The 23,699-nt window shown below is 43.2% G+C and overlaps 2 protein-coding genes across 2 annotated transcripts in view; one reads left to right on the top strand and one right to left on the bottom strand.

The window, feature by feature from the left end:
- Window positions 1-8,755: 8,755 nt before the first annotated feature.
- The window catches only part of LOC113972354 (aprataxin and PNK-like factor), a 30,777-nt gene continuing 15,833 nt past the window's right edge, over window positions 8,756-23,699 (bottom strand). The window contains exon 6 of the mRNA XM_027693322.1: window positions 8,756-8,868. Within this exon, the coding sequence (XP_027549123.1) occupies window positions 8,831-8,868 (38 nt within the window). The 3' untranslated portion in view covers window positions 8,756-8,830. The remainder of the gene's footprint in view (window positions 8,869-23,699) is intronic.
- LOC113972353 (prokineticin receptor 2-like) lies at window positions 14,487-21,855 on the top strand. Its single transcript, XM_027693320.1, has 3 exons — window positions 14,487-14,822; window positions 16,310-16,962; window positions 19,571-21,855. The coding sequence occupies exons 2-3, from the start codon at window positions 16,466-16,468 to the stop codon at window positions 20,265-20,267; spliced, it is 1,194 nt and encodes a 397-aa protein (XP_027549121.1). The 5' UTR covers window positions 14,487-14,822; window positions 16,310-16,465; the 3' UTR covers window positions 20,268-21,855.

The raw sequence follows: 23,699 nt of genomic DNA, 5'->3' as shown, positions 1-23,699 counted from the left end.
AAAGAAATGTGCTCTCAAAAGAGCCCAAATCATATTTGTTGTTTATCCCCATTTCTGCACGAAGCCTTCTGAGCTGGGGTTTATGCACACCTGTAAGGTGATAGCTAAGGCCACACAAAAGAAGAAAAAGACTCCTGATGATTTCCTGGAAAAAACCCAGCACCTGGGAAGACATTTTCAGAAACTGAAAAAAGGATTAAAATGAAGAAAGGAGTGATATGGACATAACACAGCCTTTTTCCATTAACATCCTGGCTGCTGGAAACTCGAGAAGTGGATCTTTGGGCCTATTTCATCTGTCTATCACCCCAAAAATTAGTTTATTGACTACAGCCACTCAAACTGCCTAAAGAAAAAGGTATAAGAAGAGATTGGACATAAGCAAAAATCGTGGAGAAGTTCCATCAACATTGTGGAGGTAACCGAGGGACTACCTTTTCTCCTTCCACCTTCTTGGAATGCTGCGGTGTGAGCAATTGCCTTATACATATACACTAATTTTGCTTTTGCTCCATAGTACTTTAAAATTCTTACTTATTCTTTGTTAGTTCTTTTGCTTTGGGGCGGGTGCTTAAGTTTTTGCTTTACTTATTATTTGTAAGCTGTCTTACTTATTTGTAAGTTGCTTTTGCTTTAGGGTGAGTGATTAAGGTTTTGCTTTAAGTTTGTAAGTTATTTGTAAGTTATTTTAGAGCATGTGCTTTGTGAGTGGCTTTGCTTTAGAGTTTTTTGCTTAGGTTTTGCAGTATTAATATTCTTTGGAAGTTGCTTTGCCTTAGAGCATGTGCTCCTGCCCGGCCTTGTTGTTGTTGCTCCCTGGCTTTAGTATAACTCTGGCAGTTAAACGTTATCACCGATGACACAAACCCTATAAGTTGTCACAAAGTTGTATTAATAAAGATGTTATTTCGTGAACTGTTAGAGTGAGTCCATTTTTAGGTGCTGACAGTTTTGTCGACCATGAAATAACTCACAGGAGAAACCTGCTGAGGGGTTTTCCTACCACTATTAAGTGCAGCCCTTATATAACAAGGTATCAAATGTCCTGTCCGTCTCGGTGAATCTGTTAAGTGAAGGGTCTCATTAGGTGAGGCACTAACAGACTGTTTTGGACATTAAAGGCTTTGATATTCTGGGAAGGACACTGATAGACAAAAAAAATAAATTAATACAGGTTGGATAGAAAATTCTTCTTTTCTGCTGCTTTTCATGTGACAACACCTTAACCTCTTTGAGGAACTAAGAGAATTTTAACCTTCCTTTCTGAAACAGGTAAAGGGAGATCAGCATCCTGAATATCCCCCTGATTCCCAACTCTTTCAGTCAGCCAGGCCCAACTACAATATTCCTAATCCCTGCTGCATGTTCAGAGTCACAGCGTGCTAATCCCAGAATCTCCAGTACTGAAGATAATACAGGTTGGAGAGAAGAAAAGTAATTGAAAAGTCTAAAATACTGATGAGGTTTTAAATACCATTATCTGTCAACATTATCTTAATTTTACAGGGTGCACACATAGGCACTGTAAGAATCCCTTTGCCCTTGGAAAAGGCTATAACTTGCTTTAACGTTACAGGGATTTTCTTAATCTTTCCTCAGTACATTGGAACGATCCTATAAATTTCCTGACTCATCTTGCAAATCAATTCTGCAAATACGGCTCTAGAGACTGATTCTCCCTATGCCTGCACTCTGTTTAATTATGCTCAAGGAAAAGCAGCAGCAGCTGAGGACAGAATGCTGCTGTTCCCTGTCAGAGAAGTGTTCACCATCCCTAGGAGCAGGAGTAAATGCACTGCAGGTGCCAGGACAAATGGGATCCAGCTGTTTTAACACACTACCACAAACCTGCTGGAGAGGGCACTGCAAGTGGAACAGCAGGTCCAGATACTTTAATGCTTTTGTTCTCTAGATATTTCCAAGTTTTGGAATAACTCATGGAGGAGAGGCAAATGCTGTTAGGTGCCCCAAACAGTTCATCTGACATTTTGGAGCCTGGTAAAAACCCACATGACTAAAAGCTACAATCAGCAGCTTGGCATTGGGCCATCTAGCCATTACATTTGGTCCCATTAGACACTGCCCCTGTAACAGAGCTATCTGCACTGTAGGAGCAAACCGTCTTTTCTGGTGCAATTTTCAAAGTCACCAGAAGTTTTAATTGAAGAAAAATTCTGTTGCAGATCATCTGCCTTGGTGGGGTTCCAGGGTCTTCAGTCTGACAGTCACCTATAATTTTGCTTGTCCTGCAGTCGTGAAGGAACAAACTGAGTAGGTGCCATTCTGTTTTTGAGTTGTTTTTTTTTTACTTGACTGAATGGCTGCCTGAAAAATGTTTTTAGCTTATGTTCTTCTCCTGGGAAAAATGGGGCTCTGTGAGCATAAGATGAAACACTAAAGTGCACAGTTTGCTTTTTTTTCTCCCCCCTAAACATAATTCATTTCCTGTGAATACTCTTTCCCCAAAGGAAAAGACAGCCCAACAATGAACTAAATTCTGAAACACGAAAGCACAGCAACACATTTTGGAAAGGCAGTTTCTGATGTTGAGCAAATTAATGAGAGTGTAAAATTCGGAACAGAATCTGTCCCTGGTCACTAGCTCCTATTTGTTCAGTTTTGTCCTGAGGCTGATTGTAGTTCTCCTGTTCTATGAGCCAATTTCTACAGATCTTTTGCAGACAATTAAGTAATTTAATTCCATAACATTTTAAAACCATAGGTGAATACTATTTTCACAAAGACTAATGGGGGGTTGCAAAGAGGAAGATGGTCTTATGTATGGACAACGCAGTTGAACAATATTCTGCTAGATCAGTACATGCTTCTGCCACATCTTCATTCCTGCCTTTTAATTCACATATTTGCTGTCTTCTTCAATGACTGTTTAAGAAATACGTTGTCAAATCCTTGGTATTCACATCAGAGCATCTCAACAACTGGCCATGCTATCAGGGTTGAACAATGTTGCATCTCCAAGTATGTTGTCATTGCTTCATAATGCATTTACACTGATTGCAGAGGCCAGTGATCATGTCCATAAAGAAATCTCTTTCAAGAGCTACTTCAATAGAAAAACACAATTTGAAGGACCATGAAGAAATTAAAGAAAATAGCTTCTGCAAATTTCCTTCCACAGTTTTTTGAAAGAAAAAGCAGTTCCTTCTGCATATTGTGGGAACTGAACTTGATCTCAAGGACAGAATAATGTGTGTTGTTATCCCAGGTAACATAATTTTAGAAGGGAAAGTACTGAGACATTTAGAATCACAGAATATGACGAGTTGGAAGGGACCCACAAGGATCACCAAGTCCAACTCCTAGCCCGCACAGGACCAATCCCCAAGAGTCACACTACGTGCCTGAAAAAATTGTCCAAACGCTTCTTGAGCTCTGTCAGGCTTGGTGCTGTGACCACTTCCCTGGGGAGGCTGCTACAGTGCCCAATCACCCTCTGGGGGAAAAACTTTTTTCTAATATCCAACCTAAACCTCCCCTGACACAACTTCAGGACATTCCTTCGGGTCCACTGGTCACCACAGAGATCGGTGTCTGTCCCTCCTCTTCCTCTCACAAGGAAGTTGTAGACTGCAATGAGGTCTCCCATTTACAGTTTTCACAGTAACATTTAATAAATACATTAAAAAATTAGTAAGCATTCCACGAAGGCTTATAAGAACAACAGCTCCATACTGGACACTTGAAAATATTTGTTCTATACTCCAATTAGCAACTTCCCATGATGAAATTTTCCACTCCTAAAATCTGTAGTGAGAGGCTACTTCTGCTCATTTTTGAAAATCCCAAAGGGATGTTTGTATTGCCAGGGACATTAGTGGGTATATTCCTTTAACTCCACATCTACCCTGGCAGCTTCCACAGCCGCAAACAGCTGTGCATCCTCAGACACCCCACGAGCTCCCTTCAACAGAGCTGTGAAACAAGAGTGAGCACAAACCAACCGACTCCTGCAGCATAAGTAGGAGGGAAGTGTGCAGTTAAATGAATGCTCAAGATTTTCCACCTGTTTGGACCTGTTAACTGTGAAGCTGTAATCAGTAATTCTTCATGCTCCCAAAGCTAATAGGCCTGCCTTCTGTGGTGTTTGCCATCTTCAGGTATCCAAACGTTATTCAGAAGACACTGGAGTGATCCTTGCATTTCACAGGGAGAAAGTAAGAAATTGTGCCAAATAACCACAACTACCCACTAAGTCAATAGCCAAGTTGAAAAAAAAACAAAAAAGACTTCTTCCTTAAATTGCAGTCCCAAACTTTACATATGAGAACCCAGTGATTATTGGAAATACAATTTCTGTGACCTTTAAATTCTAATACTAACAGCAGAACTAACAGCATGGCCATCTGAGCCTCTGTTCCCTGCCCTTGGCCAGATATTGGTTTCGTACATCAAGACATATAGTGGCTGATTTTTGTAAACTTTCTCTCCTTGTTGTGCAGACTTCGGAACTGATTTGGGAGGAATTCTTGCCTCACAGCAAAATTACATGCCAGATTACAATAACATCAAGTAAGTGTGCTTTATTGAGTTTCCTTTAGGATTTAGTCTTGGTTTTTTCTTATATCTATCTATCTAAAAGTAACTATTAACTTCCAAGCATGACAATCCTTCTGTCAGAGAGTTTTTTTACCTGCCTATTCTATTACCATTCCTAAACCCAGCACATGTATGTGACTTCACACTTGCTTAGATATTGTAGACATCAGACTAGAGAAGATAAGAAACTACTATGAAACCAAGAAGTACCTGAAATTTTCTTGAGCCTGCAGAAAATGGAATCCAAATAATCCTTTCCAAAGCACAGTTCTCAAAGCAAATGATCAGCAAGGGTGCTTTCCAGTCAAAAACCCAGGTTCATCTAGAGGAGGAAGAGACCCTGAAGCAAGGCAGGAAATTCATACTTGATGTATGTAGGAGGTGCGGAATTTTTCAGCCATTTGTATACAGTTCTATAGGCCTATTAAACCCAATTCCATCTGATTCATGAAAATTATCTGTAAGGAACTAAGATGTATCATCACATCAAAAGTAAAATTTGACCTTCAGGAGGTAAATTGAACTTTTTGATCCAGTATTGACAACTTGTAGAAACTCACAGAGCATTCAAGGCTTCGGAGTTTTTTTCCCCTTTATGCATTTGGTCACGTAATCTCACGCAGAACATCTGAGTCACTCATGAAATCCATTGACTGATATTTGCTGGACAAGAGTAGAAAAAAATTTCCTTTAAATTCTGAAACACATCAGTGTTTTAAAGACAGATCTTGTCACTTCTTTGACAGGCACTGTGTGAAGCTGGCATTGACAGACAGCAAGAGCTTCAGTGTGGTTTCAAATATGTCACTCCATAATATAAAGTTAACTACAGCAGACTTTGTGGTGCTAGACCATCCACAGAGCTCTTTGAACAGAAGAGCCCCTTCCCATCTCCCTTTATCCCATCCAGCTTAGCAGTAACTCATTTGTCTGCCTTCATGACTTCTGGAGAGGTTTATCACCCAATCAATGTGATTAATTTTTAACCTTTCCTGGACTACCTCTTTTTCAATATTTCACCTTTACAAAGCAACAAGCATTGGTTTTAATGACCAGCAAGTTGTGCTGCTGCCATTTTAATTGCAGAATTTGTTTCAGACTCTTGCCTATCATCACTGAGGCTCAAGCCTTAGACCACTCCACCAGAACCAGGAGACTTTCTTTTAAAACCTCAGGCAGGAGGACCTGTGTACCAGTGCTCAGCAGCAGTTTGGTATTTCTCTTTACATTAGTAATGTTTCAGGAAAAAAACACTGCTGGAGCAATGCAGAGCAATGCAAGTAGAGGATTGAACTCTGATGCACTGCTGCAACCACCCTTAAAATGATCAAAATTATCTTAGGGTGGCTTTGCTCTGAGCGGACCCCAAGTATAAGAAGTGACACTGGCTTTAGGACCTGTTCTTGGCAGAGATGAGGGTTCTTAATATTTTCTTGTCCATCTCTTGCTGCCTTGCCAGCCACATCTGCAAACTTTCCTCTGGTACAAATACAGCTGAGGAGAAGCTTCCATTCCAGGGAGCAGATTGGCACACTTCCATCTGCCTGATGTTAGACTTCCTGACTTAATCTCTTTAGTCAGGTGTACAGGGACTGGAAGATGACAAGTCTCACTGCAAAAAAATGCACACCCCGAAGACAACAGACAGTTGAAGTCTTCTGGGCAGCACTGGTCCCTTAACTTTCAGAGCATGCTTTGGAATTGCCCTTCCTTAGCATGGGACAGAAGCAGGCTCTTTGCATCCCAAAGGTCCCCTTCACGCACACTTTCACACCGTCACATCAGTGCCTTTCTCACTAAGTGGGCTGAAATAAATATATAAATGGACTAGTTTTCTGTGGGCTTTAGCAAATGACCTCTTAATCAGTCAAACAGAAAAAAAAACACAAGCAAAAAATGTTCCTTTGCCCAGGAAACCAATGCAGAAAGCTCAGGAAAATCCATTTGCCCTGGCAGAAAGGACATTGCCTCATGTCCCTGTGTAGTAGGGAGGGGGTTACTTTTCATCGTCTTTATTTTTGTCTAAAGGCTGTGTTAGGTTCAACAGGGAGCTACAGATCTGGAAGATGCAGCTGGCTCCAAAAGCAGCAAAAGGTAAGAAAACAGTAAGGTAGAAACCTCCAGTGATAAGGGAATGAATCAGGTACTGGATAGAAATGAACCTGACATGATTTGAGAGAATGTTAGCAAGTCTGAAAGAGAAATGAGCCTTAAAAAAACCTTCTGAGTGGTATTCAAATATCCAATCTGTCATCCTTTTCTCTTCCAAATGAACTCCCTGCAGCAAAATTACCTAAATTGGGGTACCAGAAAACTGTAAATTTTTTATCTACTGTCTTTACAAGTGAGTTTCCTGGTGGCTAATGACAACAAATTGGTTAATAAAGAATTTCATTTGAAAAGGTCAGCTGGGCTTAGATTAAATATTTCTTCTGGGAGAACTTTGGCCTTAAAATTTCAAGCTCATTTAAATAAAAGTTTGCTCAGAAGAATACTGTGGAAAAGAGCAGGCGGTCCATCAGTGGCCTAGTGGTTAGCATGCAGGACTCTCACTGCTGCAACCCAGGTTCGAATCCCAGTCTCCTGGGCAGATGGAGCTCATTAGCCCTGTGAGGCCATCCATCTATGAGAAGGTCACTCTAAACAAACCTACGTCCTGAGGACCTCACTGCCATTGTCCAAGCTTGCTTGGCCCCGGCAGATGAACCTTAGGATTAAAGGGTGGACTCAGTGCAGCGCAGGCTGTGTCTCACCTAAAAAATCCATTGCGCAGGCTGGAAAGGTAAAAGACCTTTCCCAAAATCTTCGTTCACAAAGACTGGCCATCAGTAGCCATCCTCCTGCATCCCCCAGCCCAGGAGCTAACTCCCAGCCTGGAAGGGGTGATCTGCCCTGCCCCCCTCTGCAGTCACATGGGCAGGAATTCTTTCAAAGGGTCTCTCACAGCAGCTCCAGTAGGCTGTGGTTCACAAACAGCATTAGATCCACTATCCTGGCCTTTGTGCATTATATATCATGGGATGACATTTTCCACAGTGAACTCCAACCAATTTACTTTGGGATCAGTCGTCAAGAGACACAAATGACCTCTGAACAGCTAAATTTCTTTTTTAAAAATTCTAGAGATTGCATTCTAGCTGATTAATCCATTGTCCTGGTTTTGGCTGAGATAGAGCTCATTTTCATCTCAGTAGCTGGTACAGGCTGTGTTTTGGATTAGACTGGGAATAATGCTGATAACACTGTGATGTTTTGGTTGTTGCTGAGCTGTGCTTACCCTAAGCCAAGGATTTCTCCACCTCCCATGCTCTGCCAGAGAGGAGCTGCACAAGAAGCTGTGAGGGAGCATGGCCAGGACAGCTGACTCGAACTGGTCAAAGAGATATTCCATACCATAGAACATCATGCCCAGTATATAAACTGGGGAGAGCTGGCTGAGAGGACCTGATCCTTGCCTGGGGACTGGTTGAGCTTCAGCCAGTGGGTGGTCAGCAACTGTATTTCTTAGTTTATTTATCTATTCTTCTTCTTGTTGTTGTTATTATTGTTATTATTATATTTTTCTTTGTTTAAATTATTAAACTGTTGTTATCTCAAAAACCCACAAGGGTTTTCTTATTTTTTTTTCTGATTCTGCTCCCCATCCCATTGGGAGGGGGCAGGCAGTGAGCAAGTGTCTGGATGGTGCTTTATTGCCAGCTGGAGTTAAACCACGACATCCATGACACTGAGATTCTAGTTTGGGCTGAACAGCTCATTCTTCCGGAGCCAGTCTTGTGACTAAGTCATAGCTCCTGTACAGTGGGCCTTTTAAGATGCTCACAGTTAACGGGGTTTGATTTCAAAAGGGCAATTTCCTGCATATATTGGTCTCTACCAAATAATAGGAATTTATAAATAAGTGCCTTAAAAAACCCTGGGACTTAGCTTACATTTTATTCCTCAAGGACTTGCAATCCCGGAACTGAGGGCTGCCCCTTCCCACACAGCTGTAGCCATGCCACATTCTCCTATTGCATCTAATTTGTCCACATCATTTCTATACATTCTGGGAAAAGCAGACCAGCCCTGTTTTGAACCAGAAGATGCTAATTTGTTGTGATCCCAGTAAGCAAGGCACTCAAACATTGTGAATTATAACGTAAAATGCCATTCATTACAGTTAATATGACAAAAAGGAGAGTATAGATAGTCTTACCTCCCTCGGGTGGAACCCTTGAGCTGTGCTATATTCACTGGGTGTGCAAGCACACCAAGCACATCCATAGAAAGGTCACCCCACTTTAGGCTTTCGAGCTTCAACGGGATGTTCTGAAAAGAAAACAATTCTGCTTATCATTCCTACTATCAAACAAAAAGGATGTTTACATGAGAACTTGTTGCTGCACTTTTAGTTAAAGACAAGGACACACAGGGGTGTAATTGCCTGTACTGAGGGGAAACTGCCCACAGGCTCCTTGGTTGCAATCAGGCAATGGAGATCCTCTTGCAGCAGGGGATATACACAGCACCACATAGGCAGGAAAGTCAAATTATACCTGGGGCATGGGGCAGCACAGAACAGCCTACACTTACACAGGTTATCTGGCTTGTGAATCCCTACTTGCTCCTTAACAATGTTCTTCCTGTCACGATCCCTGGTGACCACCATCAGAGAGAAGGGAAGGTTTGCCTCCTCAACACCACCAAATGGCAAAGAGATCCCTTTCTCTGGGGGCTTTGTCACTCCCGTTCCATGGTGTTTAACTCCATCTATGCACAACACCAGGAAGTGAGATGCTGAGCCCTTGGCTCTGACATTCATGCCCCTGAGCTGTCCCTCTCATAAAAATCAGCATCCTTCTCCTTTTGACCCTAAATCACCTCTATTCCCATAGAGCCATGGACAGGCAGCCTGTTCCACCACACTGCCAGCCACACGGACAGCAGTCAGCCCTGGGGTGCCAGGGGGGGCATAGCCATCAACCCCAATCATGGATGTGCACCTTCTGGCATGGATTTGCTTCCTCTCCACCTAGTTTGGGGAGTATGGGTATGCCTGTTATCTCCTGTCCCTTCTACAGCGTTACTCAGACTTCAGAAATGAGAAAGAGGCAGCTGATCAGGTCCTGCACTTTTGACACCACATCAGAAAAACCACAAAGCCTTATGTAAAGTCAGAAATGAGGTGTGACAGCAGCTTTTCATGACTCATCCTGACACCAAGATTGTGGTTTCATGCTCTGAGTACCTTCAAATGAAACTACCATTGTTCAGTTGAGTTAGAATTGAAGTGTGTGCAGAAATAACCAGCAATATCTGCAATAAGGGTTTCACAGAATATTAATCTCTTTCTCAGATTGATAGTGAACTCCAACAGCCCTTTAAATCTCAAATAACTTGTGAGAAATAAAGAACTATTAACTTTTAATGAAGCCCCAAAACCCATGTCAGGCTGTAGAATGAGGCATGAGCTTTAAATACTTCATGTCTTGCTACAGGGAGAAGCCAAGGACCTGGAACAGAGAGGACTCCTCTCTCCACGTGCCTGAGCCAGCTAGACCTCCACAAATCACTGCTGGATGTAAAAGTGCTCGTAGTGACGTGCTCTGCCCTGTCTGTTTATGCTGAGGGTAGAAATAAGGAAAAGGAGGGTGTCTTTTAGGTGAAAGTGGGATTATGGGAACTGCAGAGGGAAATTCTTGGAACCATTCTGCCTGCCATCGTGAAATACCAAATCACCAGTGACAAATGGCAATGGCAAACCCACCACAATATTCCAAAGGGGAGACATGAAGGAGCAGGATTCTGTCCGGGGCAAGTGAACAGGAAGCAATGATCACTCAGTATGAAGAGCAGAAAAAAGAAGATGCTGAAGTGATGATAACACAAATTACAGGGCTTTGTCAAAAGAGAATAGCAATAGGAACGTGCTCACAATTGAGCATAAATTTGAGATTAGCTGAAATGGATGACAATTTAATTTTTTTAAAAATGCAGCATCCAACTTTGCCTATTTAGACCTCCAAAGAAGTCAGCAGGTTTTTGAAAGGATATCTCTCCTATCAAGACACTTCAATTAAAGAGCTGCTTTGTTTCCAAAAGCATTCTTCAGCTCATAGAACCCACTGAAAGAGAAGATCCACTGGGCCTATCTCTGAGTAAGATCCAAAATCAACAAGGCGGTCTCTGAAAATCCAAATGACTGACAAGCCTGATTGAGACATAGGACATATGAAGCTCCTTTTTGTTTCTAAATTCAAAGGTTTCTGAATATTGGTATGAATAAACCTGTTCTTGAGGAAGAGGCCAAATGCAGACTTCAGATCTCAATCAGAAATAGTAAAATGAGGAATTTAAAGTAGGTCCATTAAAATTCTATCTGGTGCAGCTGAAAAACATTTGATAGTCTCATACAGAAGACATGAGCCCTAGATTACAAAATTTCTTCATCAACAGGCCAGGAAAGCATTTGTCATAAATTATTTGGGTATATGTAATGCAGCCCAGGAACAGCACTACAGATTAGATGATAATCCTGAGATCTCTTAACATCTGCCATTCAGAGGCCTTCTGCTCAAGAGAAGGGTTTGTGCTAACAGACATTTGCTCTAAGGAAGGCAGATTTAAGAAAAAAAACAACCAAACACACAAAGCCCAACAAACACATCCAAAAGGAAACAAAAATCAAAGGAGTAGTTAATAATTAAAAAATGTTGAATGTTTAATGACTGAAATGTTTTTCTTGTGGTCATTCATGTCATCTACTGTGGCATCAAAACTCATGCACAGTCCCTGGGCTGGTCCTTGCTTTCCAACCTGCCCCAAATACTGTCACTTCTGCTTCTCTAGTGAGGGTGACAAGTGCCAGTTAGGAAGATCAGCTTCCTAGAGCTATTTCTACATATTTCATAGACTGTTGTTGAGGCCAAGGGGGTGCTTCTCACAGGGGATTGACATGCTAAACTGAACTGAGCAAAATAAACGCCATTTTCTTACACAATCACAAAAGGATGAGCAAAGATGAAGAAAACTGTCAGAGAATTAAAAAATTGAAAAAAAACCAGACAAGTGAAAACACAGAAACTTCTACTTGGAAAAGAGTTGCTGATTGCCTCTGGGTCACTTTGCACATGAAGTGAGCTCTGGGCAGCTCAGCTAAACCTTGTGTCATTCGGCTGTGAGACACCTGAACACCCCTGTCCACAGAAACCTATGCAGCTCTGAAAGGAAAAGATCTTTTCGGATGAAAGCACCACATCTACTGTTCCAACAATGCTGACAACCATCCTGGCACAATGTCACCGTGGTTGTTGACAGCCTGTCTGTTGCTCCTTCAGATGTTTTGTCCCTTTTCCCAAGCCACAAAGTGATACACTCAGTAAGGAATCAGAAAAAAGATGGTAACAGGAAAGTAACATGGTGGCAATAATCCAGTAACAAAGTCAAACACTTCTCTGCTCACTCCTTCCCAGGACCTTTCCACATCCCATGTCACCACTGGAACAGCCAAGTAGGGTGGGATTACTCCTGTGTGCACATTTTTGCCAAACTCTATCCAAAAGTCACTTTCCTCTTGTACCACACAGCATATTTCCATGTATTAAAAAATTTGCACCTAACTCTTTCTGCAGGCAACTGCAGAAATGTTCTGCCAAACATTACCATGAGCTACACACTCTCAGGTTGAGTACGAATATCTGCTGGGAATTCTGAGCAGGAATACACACGGTTGTAACCCATGTGTGCTGGCACCTTTTGTTTGTTTTCTCAGAAAATCACAGGAGGTCTGATGCTTTGTCCCATTTCACCAACAGATTTCTATCAGCAACCTTTGTAAAACCCCAGCCACACTTTAAGCAAAGCTTAGGTCAGCTCCCTAGGATTAATTACCTCGGAGTCCAATTTATTTAGCAATTAGGAAAAATTAGACAGTAGCTGGTGAGTTGGCTGTTTTGAAACAAAGGGTCACAGTCCTTAGGTCTGTTCGCAGGCTAAATGCTGGGTTTAGAAACTCATGATTTGAAAGTCTCAAAACAAGTACTTCACATTGCAATTCTTTTTGCATCACTGAGCCTCCAAATAACTTCCCTGTTCAAACTGTGAGCATGCTAACAACAAAAACAAATAAACAGGAATGTAGATTGTTTACATGATAGTTTTCAGTAGCAACTTTTCCTCCGAAGCCTGGCTCATTAACACTGATCTCAGGAAACACTTTGTGATACTGTGTTAAATGTTGTGACACCATCGGGGAACTGCCAATAAACTTTATCAAGGAGAAACTTTGTTCTAGGCAGAAATCCTACAACAGAATCATGTGCATACACCTCCTGCATATACTCCGTGGCTTTAGAGCCCTTCCACTACTGCCCCAGCCCTGGATAAGGATACTGGGACATTTATTGAGGCTCTAGATCCACCTCTGAACCTTCACTCTGCCCATGTGGCTGTAAGGGCAGCTCCCAGCACCGTTGGTTTCATTCTCTGTTTGATTCCCAGTCAACAACTACAAAGCACTGTCTTGCACAGCACATACAAAGCACATCATTTCACAATCCTACTGGTGTTTCCTGAGAAACAGCTTGACACATACAGCACAATTCCTTGGATCATAGGAGATGAACTGCTGTGCAGAAGCTCCATACTGAGCTCATCTGGAGGGGCTGTAGTTATCAGGGCTCTGATGCCAACTTGCCCTGAGTCAATGGAGTGAGACAGTTCTGCAGCAGATGAGGTTTTGGCCTAAAGGAGTATAAATATTTGGATATCATGTTGCTCGATTAACTCACTAGATAACTTCACATGAGACAGCTGAACAAAGTCTTAAAGAGATCATGGATGTTCCAAATGTAAAGCTCCCTTTAGAGTATTGGCTTTTCCTCAGGGACATTGAAGGTTTACGTGGCCCATTTTAGGGATCTTTTTGATGTGGTTGTGATGTACACCCTAAGTTCACTTTGCCTCTCCCTATACTTACTCTATTTATGTTTCTTGTGACAGAATTTGGCAAGTGGATCTGATTTCCTCACTATACATCTGGTTGCACCCTTTCAGGTTATTAAAAATCCTTTCATGGCTTTTCACCTATTACACTGACTGTTCAAAACAAAGCCAAGCAAAGTATTTGCAATGAAATTCTTAATGCTGTCTGCTGGCTCCAAACAGTGGGGACTCTCTGGCCTTGCCTCAAGTTTCTGTAAGGAATGCCACAGCAGCAGCCCTTTTACCCCAGACACATTTCATATTAGCAGATCTCTTTCCTCACTTATTTCTTCCAGAGCCAGGTGCTCACTAGCTCACAAGAGCCCAGTCTTGCGAGTGCGCGTTAAGGGTCACATAGTTTAAGTTTTCTGCAAACCTTCTACACTTTTCATGACTCTCTACAGCCTCTGACAGTCTTATCCAGAAGGGACTATGCAATGTGTCCCAACTGTGCATCTTGGAAAACGCCAGCTAAGGCGAATAAGTCTGGAGGTGAAGAAGAGGACTGGGCATCTGCTGCGCATTTGCTTTCCTTCTGGAGAACTGGGAAGCAAAAGAACTGCTCCCTGGGGTGCAAGTGCTTCACAGATGTGAGGAGGCAGCATTAGCAAAGGACAACAAGTCCTTAAGGATTCACTGCCACTTTCCTGCTCTGAGTAATTCCCTGAGAGGGCAAGGAAAGCTGTCAGGGGTCCTCTGATTTACAGCTATTCACTGTTTGACCCTCCGTCTGCAGGAGCTGCTGCAGCTGCAGTCCTAAAGACAATAGCCTGGAGAGAGATCCACAGAGAAAGGTCCCTGGGAAAGAAGATCACTGTCCTTTCTCCTCCTCCTCTCCCCTGGGAGGTCTGTGTTTTGCCTCTGTGCCACATCAGGTGCAGGCAGCTGTTGCCCAGCACAGGCAAAACCCAAAGAGCAAGTGCAGACTGGGGTTTACACCTTCCGTGCTCAGGAGGGCTAACAAAGCAATTCCATGCCAATTCCATGCATTCGTGGGGTTTAAGGCTGTGCTCTATTGTCTGTGGATTGCGCTGCCTCTTTAAAATCAGAAATGCATGGACAGCTTCAAGGTGCCTCCCACTGAGCAAAGGCTTTGGATGCAAGCACAGAGGCAGCAGAGCCATCCTCCCCTGAGCACAGGGCAAACCTGCCTGGGAGAGAAATGAGCACTCAGCAGAGTCCTCCGGCTGCTTCCAGCTATCCTTTCTCTGCTCTGGTGACAGCAGCACAGGTGCAGGGGAGAAACCTGGAGGCTTTCCCCAGGGTGCCTGAGACCTCCAAGAAGATGAGAGCAACTGCAGGTACACTTTCCTGATAGTGTTATGTCAGTTGTGTTATGACAGATGGTTGTGTTGTCTGTATTTATTTTATAGCTCTCTTGGTATTTTGCAGCAAAACCTGTCTGAAACAGATAATGTTCCTTGCTTTGACAGACAGATTTTGTGTCCCAGTGTTTGTTTAGTACTTCTCTTAAATGAATGTTCACATTACCTAAAGCAGTCTCTTGTTGGAACTGTTCTTTAGTTTCAGGCTTTGGCTTTTTGTTATTCTCTTCTTCTGCAACCGTCAGTTAGAAGAGCAATATGGAGACCAGAGTTGTACAAGAGAGTTTCTCTCGGAAATTTAAGTGTCAGTACATCAGGGGCTGAGGGTGGTTCCAGGGAAAGGGAGCAAGAGCTCCACTACAGAGACTGTCCTTTGTAGCCACGACTGCTATTGTTCAACAGCATTTAACACCCTGAAGACCTACTGCCTGAGTGCAGAAAAAGCAGCAATTCCCCCCAATCCTCTGCTGGGATAGGGTAGGACCGTCCTGACAGCTGAAAGTTTGGTGTGAGGATTCCTAGATGGGACATGGGAAGATGCAAGATGACAGCCCTCTCAGCATTTTGATACAGAGAGGCAAAATTGGGAGGCAGATGCAAGGTTTTTTCCCCTCTGTGTGGAAAAATAAATAATTTTTTAATATTTGGTACAACCAGCAGTACAAGGAGGGGAGCCTGCTCCTCCCCAGCATCAAAAATTCAAGGCACTCTGTCTCGCTTAAGGAAGATTTTCCCTTTCACCTCAAGGGCCAGTTTGTGGGAGCACTCTCCCTGTGAAAGGCAGATTTGCCTTCACAGCGAAGCCCTACAAGGTGATTCACTGAACAAAATCTTGCTTCTGCAAATCGGCAGAGCTTCACCTGTTTGACAGAAGCAATAATGGATGATGCTGGCTGAAAATCTGGTCCTCATACTCAATTAATGGCTGCCAAAAGAAAAGTGCTGGCTTCACTATTTTCCTGGGTCTTTGCAACTCCTTCTTAATTAAGGAATGTATTTAGAAGTCAGGACATCAGTTCTTTTTTCATTCTCACCTACCACATCTCTTTGAGACATCTAGAATAACATGCAGACTTTGTCCAAAAGGCACATCAGATGCTTTTCAGCACATTGAGATGTCATTTTAGTTTCTTCTACATTGCGCAGGGATGACAGCACCATAAGCTTGAAGGCTGGTGGAAGTTTAAACTGGATTTTACGCTCCCCCTATGTTGTCATTTCACTTTGTGCTGAAAATTTCATTGTTGGTAAATAAAACTACCACTGTAACAACCAGTGTATGATGCAACTCAAGGCATTTATTTTACGAGAACAAAAGCATCCCTTCACAGGGTATTTCTTCCCACTATGCACAGGCACCAACAGAGCTGTGGGGCAGTAAGGAGACTATTGCTTTCCTTCAAGCTCAGCATTTTTGCTGTCATTTCCTTTCAGGAAACATTTTCCTCTTTTTGTTCCCACAGGAGGAGATGAATGAGGCTGTTGCTCAATAGTCTTCCAGGGACAAAGACAAGGTGACTCACTGCTCAGAAGGAAACCTTGGATGAGGTCTCATGCCCTGCCACAGTGGGTAACTCTAACACAACACCAAGGGCCCTCCAAGACACACGTGACACAAGATGGCCATGGATCGAGCTGAATGTAACCCAAACGCCTCCACCCACGTCAGCTCTGCTGCAATTTACAACCTCCACGATGGGGATTTCACCTCCTTGAGGAACTTCTCCTTCCCTTTCAATTTCACTTACAGTGACTACGACCTGCCCCTGGACAGCGAAGACGACATGACCAAAACTCGCACCTTCTTTGCGGCCAAGATCGTGATTGGGGTGGCCCTGGTTGGCATGATGCTGGTCTGCGGCATCGGCAACCTCATCTTCATCGGTGCCCTCATCCGCTACAAGAAGCTGCGGAACCTCACCAACCTGCTGATTGCCAACCTGGCAATCTCGGACTTCATCGTGGCCATCGTGTGCTGCCCCTTCGAGATGGACTACTACGTGGTGCGGCAGCTGTCCTGGGAGCACGGCCACATCCTCTGCGCCTTGGTCAACTACCTACGGACTGTCTCCCTTTATGTTTCCACCAATGCTCTCCTGGCTATAGCTGTTGACAGGTAAGTGGGGTGCTGTGACTGCACGAGGAGGTGGCTAGAGCTTCTGAGCCATATTCACCACTAAACCACATCCTCGAGTGCCACATCCACGTGTTTTTTTAACTATTACCTGGGCAGGTTGTTCCAATGCCTGACCACCCTTTCAGCAAAGAAATTTTTCCCTAACTATGCTGCAGTCCTGAGAGACTGCCTGCCTCTTACTCCAGGAATTTTAACAATATAATATAGTCATAATATAATTATTTCTTATGATTCCTCTTCTCTCAGTCTTGTGCACCACGGACTCTGACAGACCCAGGCTCTGAGGATCAGTCTCATGCTGACATGTCTGACACAACTGACTCACAGAAAGATAGTGACCCACTCAGTAAACTCTTCATAGAAAGGCCACCACTAAAAGCCCTCTCTTGTGTACAAACGCAATATACATATATACATTGCATGATTCCCACCCTTTCTTCTCTTTTGTCCCCAATTTCTCTCATGTGCCATTTCATGCTCAAGTCTAATGCTGCATGATTTTTGGCACCTGATCCAAAAGACAGCTCAGGAGCAGTGAGCCCTGATGATGGCTGCACAGATACAGCTCGTGTGTGGCTGATTCAGTTGTTCCTGATGGCAACAGAACTCTGTGGAAAGATTCTGGGGAAGTTCAGAGATATTTTGCCTGGTGTGGGTGAGGGGACAATCAGCTCCTATGAAACAAATCCTTAACAAGCATCTAACAAAATAGCATCTCAACAGCAGTTGAGGACTCAGGGTAAAGCTTCTAAACACTATCATGTATGTATTACCATTTTCTAACACTTTTTCAACCTCTACAAAATCTTCTTGGAACGCTCTGCTAGTGCATCCCAGGTAGATGAAGTAACATGGGCCATGGAGCCCTTATGTCTGCTAAGAAATCAGTTTTCTAGCATATCTCCCTACACATCTTTAAAAACAACTCTGGAAAAGATTAATCACTGAAGCTTGTTGTAAGAACACACTGTTTTTGGTTTCACTGCCCTTTTTTTTTTGTGAGGTTTTGACTTGGTAAACAGAGAGAAACCTCATTTGTTTAACAATCACCTATTCCATGTTAGTTATGTCAAGTGAGTTGTTGACTTCAGTCTCTGAAAAAGAATAGGCTCTAATAAAACTCTTCTCATGTTTAGATCATTTAGAAGGAATCACCTGTGTCAACAGGGTGAGTCTGTCCCATAGGATTTTCCTCAGGTAGGGCTCTCCTTCATCTTCACTGATGTCTGTTCACATGAAACGTAGGAATTTCACATATTTAAGGCCACACCTATACTAGAAAATAATACAGTGTAAAAGGAGAGGATCTGAAGAGTAAGATCATGTGATAAGAGTCCACTGTAAATATGGGGGGGGAGGGCGCAGGTAGCTTTAGCTGGGTCCCCTGGACTGAATGTCCATGGGCACTTGGTGTGTTTTACTTACACTTTTGGAGAACATCTACCAGGACAGTTTCATCTGAATTCAGTTCACGTGCTGCAGGACCACTCCACAGTAACAGCCCAAGTGTGGTAAGCAATGACAATCAGGAAATCCACCACAAAAGCTCTGTCGTGACTCCCTTAGACAGACTGACTCCATTCAGCCAAATGTTCTGCAGAGCAGATATGCATATTTATGAATACATACACATACATCATCCCACGACCTGCTTCCACAGAAACCAAGTTAAAAATGTTCATTTATCAGTTCCACAATGAGGCTGACTAATTCTGCTGGCCCCTGACACCTATCCTGCACTATTAAGAGCCATGAACAATTCATCTGCTTCCAAGATCTGGCTGGTGAAAAACACTGCTGACTTTCCATTTTACTTTAGAATTAATTTATCCTGTGGATGCTACCTTTGTATAGAATATATACAGATGGAAAAGACTCCGCAGGAATGAGAAATTCTATTTTTTGAAGCAATCCTTCGGGTTAAATATAGTTGTATTGGGAACTCTGGTGTGCCTCAAACATCTTCTTCTAGCAGGAATACCCCAAACTTGCAGCTGTACAGTCATTAAGAGGGCAAACATCTAACTCAAGTTTTCTGCTTTGCCACATTACTTAACACAGTACATTTAAGATTAATAAGCACCTCCAAAAAACACACACAAAAAAAATTTGCATGGGCAGAAAACAGGTACACTGTCCTTTGTTGGTGGCTTGAAATCATGCTCACCTGTAACCACTCATTAACATCACCATCAGCTCTTTGTGCTCCATGGAATAACCAAGGAAATAAGAAAAACACTGTAATGTATATTTGACCCCTTTGTAAAAAAAGCATATTTAAGTAGCTCTGTGCCTAAGGAAAACATTTTCCTGTTTCTACATGTTTGTCTTTTCTTCCCTGCACCTGACTAGGTGTGTATTACTCCACATTTCAAACTCTCACTCCTATTAAAAAGGAAAAGTTGTGATGCAAAACTGTAGCTCAGCTCCAGGCTGTTACTTCAGACCTGTAAGCTGTTCTTACAGACAAATATGTTCAGGAATGACAGCAATTTCCTCCTGCCCAGTTCTGCCCCTTTGTATTTTGAAGTGTGTTCTGACTAACAGTGTTTTCGGGCTTCATTTTGAATGTATTTGTCTATTCTAGGTATCTGGCCATTGTTCATCCCCTAAAACCACGCATGAATTACCAAACAGCAACCTGCCTCATCGCCTCGGTCTGGATTGTTTCCATACTTGTAGCTATCCCATCTGCATACTTTGCTACTGAAACGGTATTATTTATAGTGAAAAACCAGGAGAAAATTTTCTGTGGCCAAATTTGGCCTGTTGACCAGCAAATATACTACAAATCGTACTTCCTCTTCATCTTTGGCATTGAATTCGTGGCACCTGTGATCACAATGACTTTGTGTTATGCTAGGATCTCTCAGGAGCTTTGGTTTAAAGCCGTCCCAGGATTCCAGACAGAACAGATCCGAAAGAGGCTTCGATGCAGAAGGAAAACTGTTATGGTCCTGATGTGCATCCTGACTGCCTATGTTCTCTGCTGGGCACCTTTCTATGGCTTCGCAATTGTCCGGGACTTCTTCCCCACCATCATCGTGAAAGAGAAGCATTATCTCACTGCCTTTTACATAGTTGAGTGCATTGCCATGAGTAACAGCATGATAAACACCATGTGTTTTGTAACTGTGAAAAACAACACCATGAAGTACTTCAAGAAGATCATGTTGCTCAGATGGAGATCAACGTATAATGGAAGCAAATCCAGCACAGATTTGGACCTGAGAACAAGTGCAATGCCAGTCACAGAGGAGGTAGACTGCATAAAACTGAAATAAATTTTCTGCAGTTTGAATCTCATCTGTTTTGGAGAGGGGGTTAAAGAGGAAATAATGTCTCCTCGGAAGCTTCTCCCTTGTCTGTGGGAATACCCACTATTGGTGAGATCCCTCAAAAAGCAGCCTGCATTCCCACCAGAACTCTTCTCAGTGGACTTCTAGATAATACCCCTAACTCTGTGTCTTACAACATCCCTAAGACTGATGATGTGCTTCAGGTCACCCATCTGTAAATTTGAGATGTAGACACTCATTTTGGAGTTAGGAAGAACAATAAAGTCTATGAACGCATAGACCATATTACAACAGCAGAAGAGTTAGGGCTGATCCCAGCAGTGACGCCTCTCTTTCTTAAGAGAAACCTCTTAAAGCCTTTGATCTTATCCCTTGTCCCTTTAAGCTATTTGGTGTCCTTTTCCTTCTGCTCAGGAGAGGAAGGATGGCAAAAAAGCCCATTTGTCACTCTTTAACCTCTAAATTTACTCCTCATCACGAAGCTCCTTGAAATCTACAGACCACCAGCTTCCTATTGTCCAATGTGCAGCATGCTCTTATGAAAGGCACATGCTCTACAAAGCTGAAATCTGCTTCACAGTCTAGTGAAAAACCTCAAGCCTCTTCCTGTGACACCTTGTTTAAGAATGTCTTATCACCATTCCACTCTGTAGTTTTATGAAGAGTGCTACTCTGTCATGCATTTGGAAATGGCACAGATACATATGGAGGGACCTGTTCCGTTCCCTCACTTCCGGGCACCCTATGACCAGCTTTTGCTGCACTGAGATGCTGAGGTCATCACAGAATCCATCACAAAATTGCACAGGTGGGGAATAACATCTCCACATCGTCTAGCCCACCCCTCTGCTCAAGCAGGTTCAGCTAGAACAGGTTGCCCAGGATTGTGTCCAGTTGGGCTTTGCCTGACTCCAGGGAAGGGGCCTCCACAGCCTCCCTGGACCACCAGTGTCAGTGTTCAACAGCCCCCACAGTGAAGAAGTGCTTTCTTATGTTCAGATGGAATTTCATGTATTTCAGCTTGTCTGTCACTGGGACCTATAGAAAACATGTTAGTGAGGAAAATCCAGATAGCTGAACCAGGCCCAGACATCTTAGCAAGTCTGTGTGCACCTCCACCATGAAGTACAAGGGGGGGCCAAAACACCAAGGAGATCCCAAGATGATCTGTCCTCCTGGGAGCAAGAGAAGCTTCAGCAAGTCAGTCTCTGGTTGAGTTGAATAGCTTATTGTCAGGTCAAATGTGAGGCACCAGCTCCAGATGAATTCTGCATTGCCTCCCCCAGTGCTCCTTTTACTGTTCTGATTTTGTGTGAACCCAGTTCGGGTGTTTTTAACTGATAATCGTGACAAAGCAGGCGACAGTAGCAGTAATACCTACACATTTCAACTGCACACAAGATATCGTGGACTTTTGTGTATTGAAATCAAATCTTTTCTATTGTGATGACAAATGCTTCCTGTTTTAAAGTATGTGGCTGCACCTACTTTTGGAGTAAACAGCTTTTGTAAACAACTCTTGTCTATTCGTGAATTTAAGTGAGCAGCAAATCCTGCCAATAAAACAGTAAATATGGCCTTAATATCATAATTCTGAATTATTTTTTATCTTTTTCCCTAAGCTGTCACTATACTATCCAACTGACTAATGTGAACAATCCCATTTCCGTTAAAGAAAAATTGACCAATTATATTTAAGGGCAAAAGGATATTCAAATCCATTAAAGTGCTCAAATCCTCTCATCATTAGCTGCTCTTAAATATACATTGGAGAGGATGTCATCATTTGCTGTTAGGCAAAACAATTACTGAAATCATCCTTCAAAATGACAGTTTTAAACAGTACTAAATCCATTTATTTCCCAACTTGACAAAGAAACTTAAGGGACCAGAGAGCTGCCATATTTCACCATCAAAATGCTTTTAACCTCTCCCAAAATCTCATGGTTCCTTCTGAAACTATGATCCCATATGTATCTCCTAAACCCTGCACTAGTTGTTGGGGATTAGCCAGGAATACTATTAGAGTGTCCTGATACTCCTTCCACCTGTTTTTTCCTACACACTTTTCGTGCAAAAATCAAATAACTGACTATTTTCCACATTTGGAAATCCATCTCAGGCTGAGTTATTAAAGAAACCTCTACCCCCACCAAGCAGTATAGTACTAAGCAAAAACTGGGGGAAACAATAGCTTTAAAATTCTGGAAATCACTTTGAGAGCTCCAAGAGAGCTCTTCTGGTCCAGCCTGCCCACTGTTCTCATCCCTGTCCCTGCCAACGGCTTAGGTTTTGGGGTCTGCAACATTGCCATGTTTTTGAGATTTTGAGGTCTTCCCAGCAGCAAAGCAGTGTTTCAGCCTGAACCTCTGGATAGGGCAGGAGAATAAGCTTTGCTTTGCCCTCTACTGCATTTGTTGCAAGCAGCAACCCCAGAGAGAGGGGGGGTTCCCAATGAGGAAAGGCGGTGGTCCCCTGTTCCCTCATCAGAGCACTAAGCACTCATGTCGTCCTTAGCCTCTGACTGCACCAATTCCAAACAGCTCAAAACAGGTCCTACTTTCAGAGACATTTGCTCCTAAACTGAGCTCCAACAAGCAGGGGCTCAGAGCCTTGCATGCAGACTGAAAGTCACTTAAAACTCCTGTGGAAATTCCATAAATGTGCAGGCAGCAGGGACAGGCAATGACCTGAGCAGCTCCCTCAGGCAGGGGGGAGCAGGTAGGCCATGGTCCAAGGGAGGGGGCCAGACCCCACACTCCTTGAGCTTAGATGAGCCATGCAGGGAAAAAAAGAACAGAAGGGCTTTTTTTTACCCTTAGAACTCAGGCTAAGGGAAGGTGGGTGCCAACACCACAGCTCCCTGTCAGGTAGGGGACACCCTGCTGCCTCCTGCCTGACCCCTCTCTGCAGGAGCACTTTCTCACCTACACTGAAGGATATTTAGAGAAGGAACTGAATACGGACTGCACCTACATGGAGCTCTGCTTGCAAGAGCCATGTTTAAATAGAGAATGACAAGCACAAGCTGGGAGGAAGGCAGCACCTGTTCCAGAGGAGAAGGAGGCCTTTCCAGCAGAACTCCTGCCTCCTAGAAGGCAGGAAAAACTGCAGTGAGACCTCTGTGGCTGCCAGTTGCCCATTATTAGCTCCAGGGACACAGATGCAATAAGGGCTTCATCATGCAGGAAGTGTGGGATGTATCATGCATGAGGTGCAGGTGAGGGTGAGGCATCCTCCTGAGAGTCCTTAATAGGATTTAGATACCCATGTAGTGAATCAACCAGATACCACCACGTCTTGGTTGTAGCTAGCTGCAATTTTTATTGCCAAAAGCAAAACTGTGGTGCTACCACATCAGATTCCTTGCTCAGCTGTCCTCCTGTGGCACAGCTCTAAAACCATAGGCTCACTTCC

The sequence above is a fragment of the Neopelma chrysocephalum genome, unplaced genomic scaffold (genome assembly GCF_003984885.1).
Source record: "Neopelma chrysocephalum unplaced genomic scaffold, ASM398488v2 Primary Assembly neopelma1_91, whole genome shotgun sequence".
NCBI lineage: Eukaryota > Metazoa > Chordata > Aves > Passeriformes > Pipridae > Neopelma > Neopelma chrysocephalum.
Note: the sequence above shows the minus strand (reverse complement) of the source record. Positions and strands in the feature narration are given on the sequence as shown.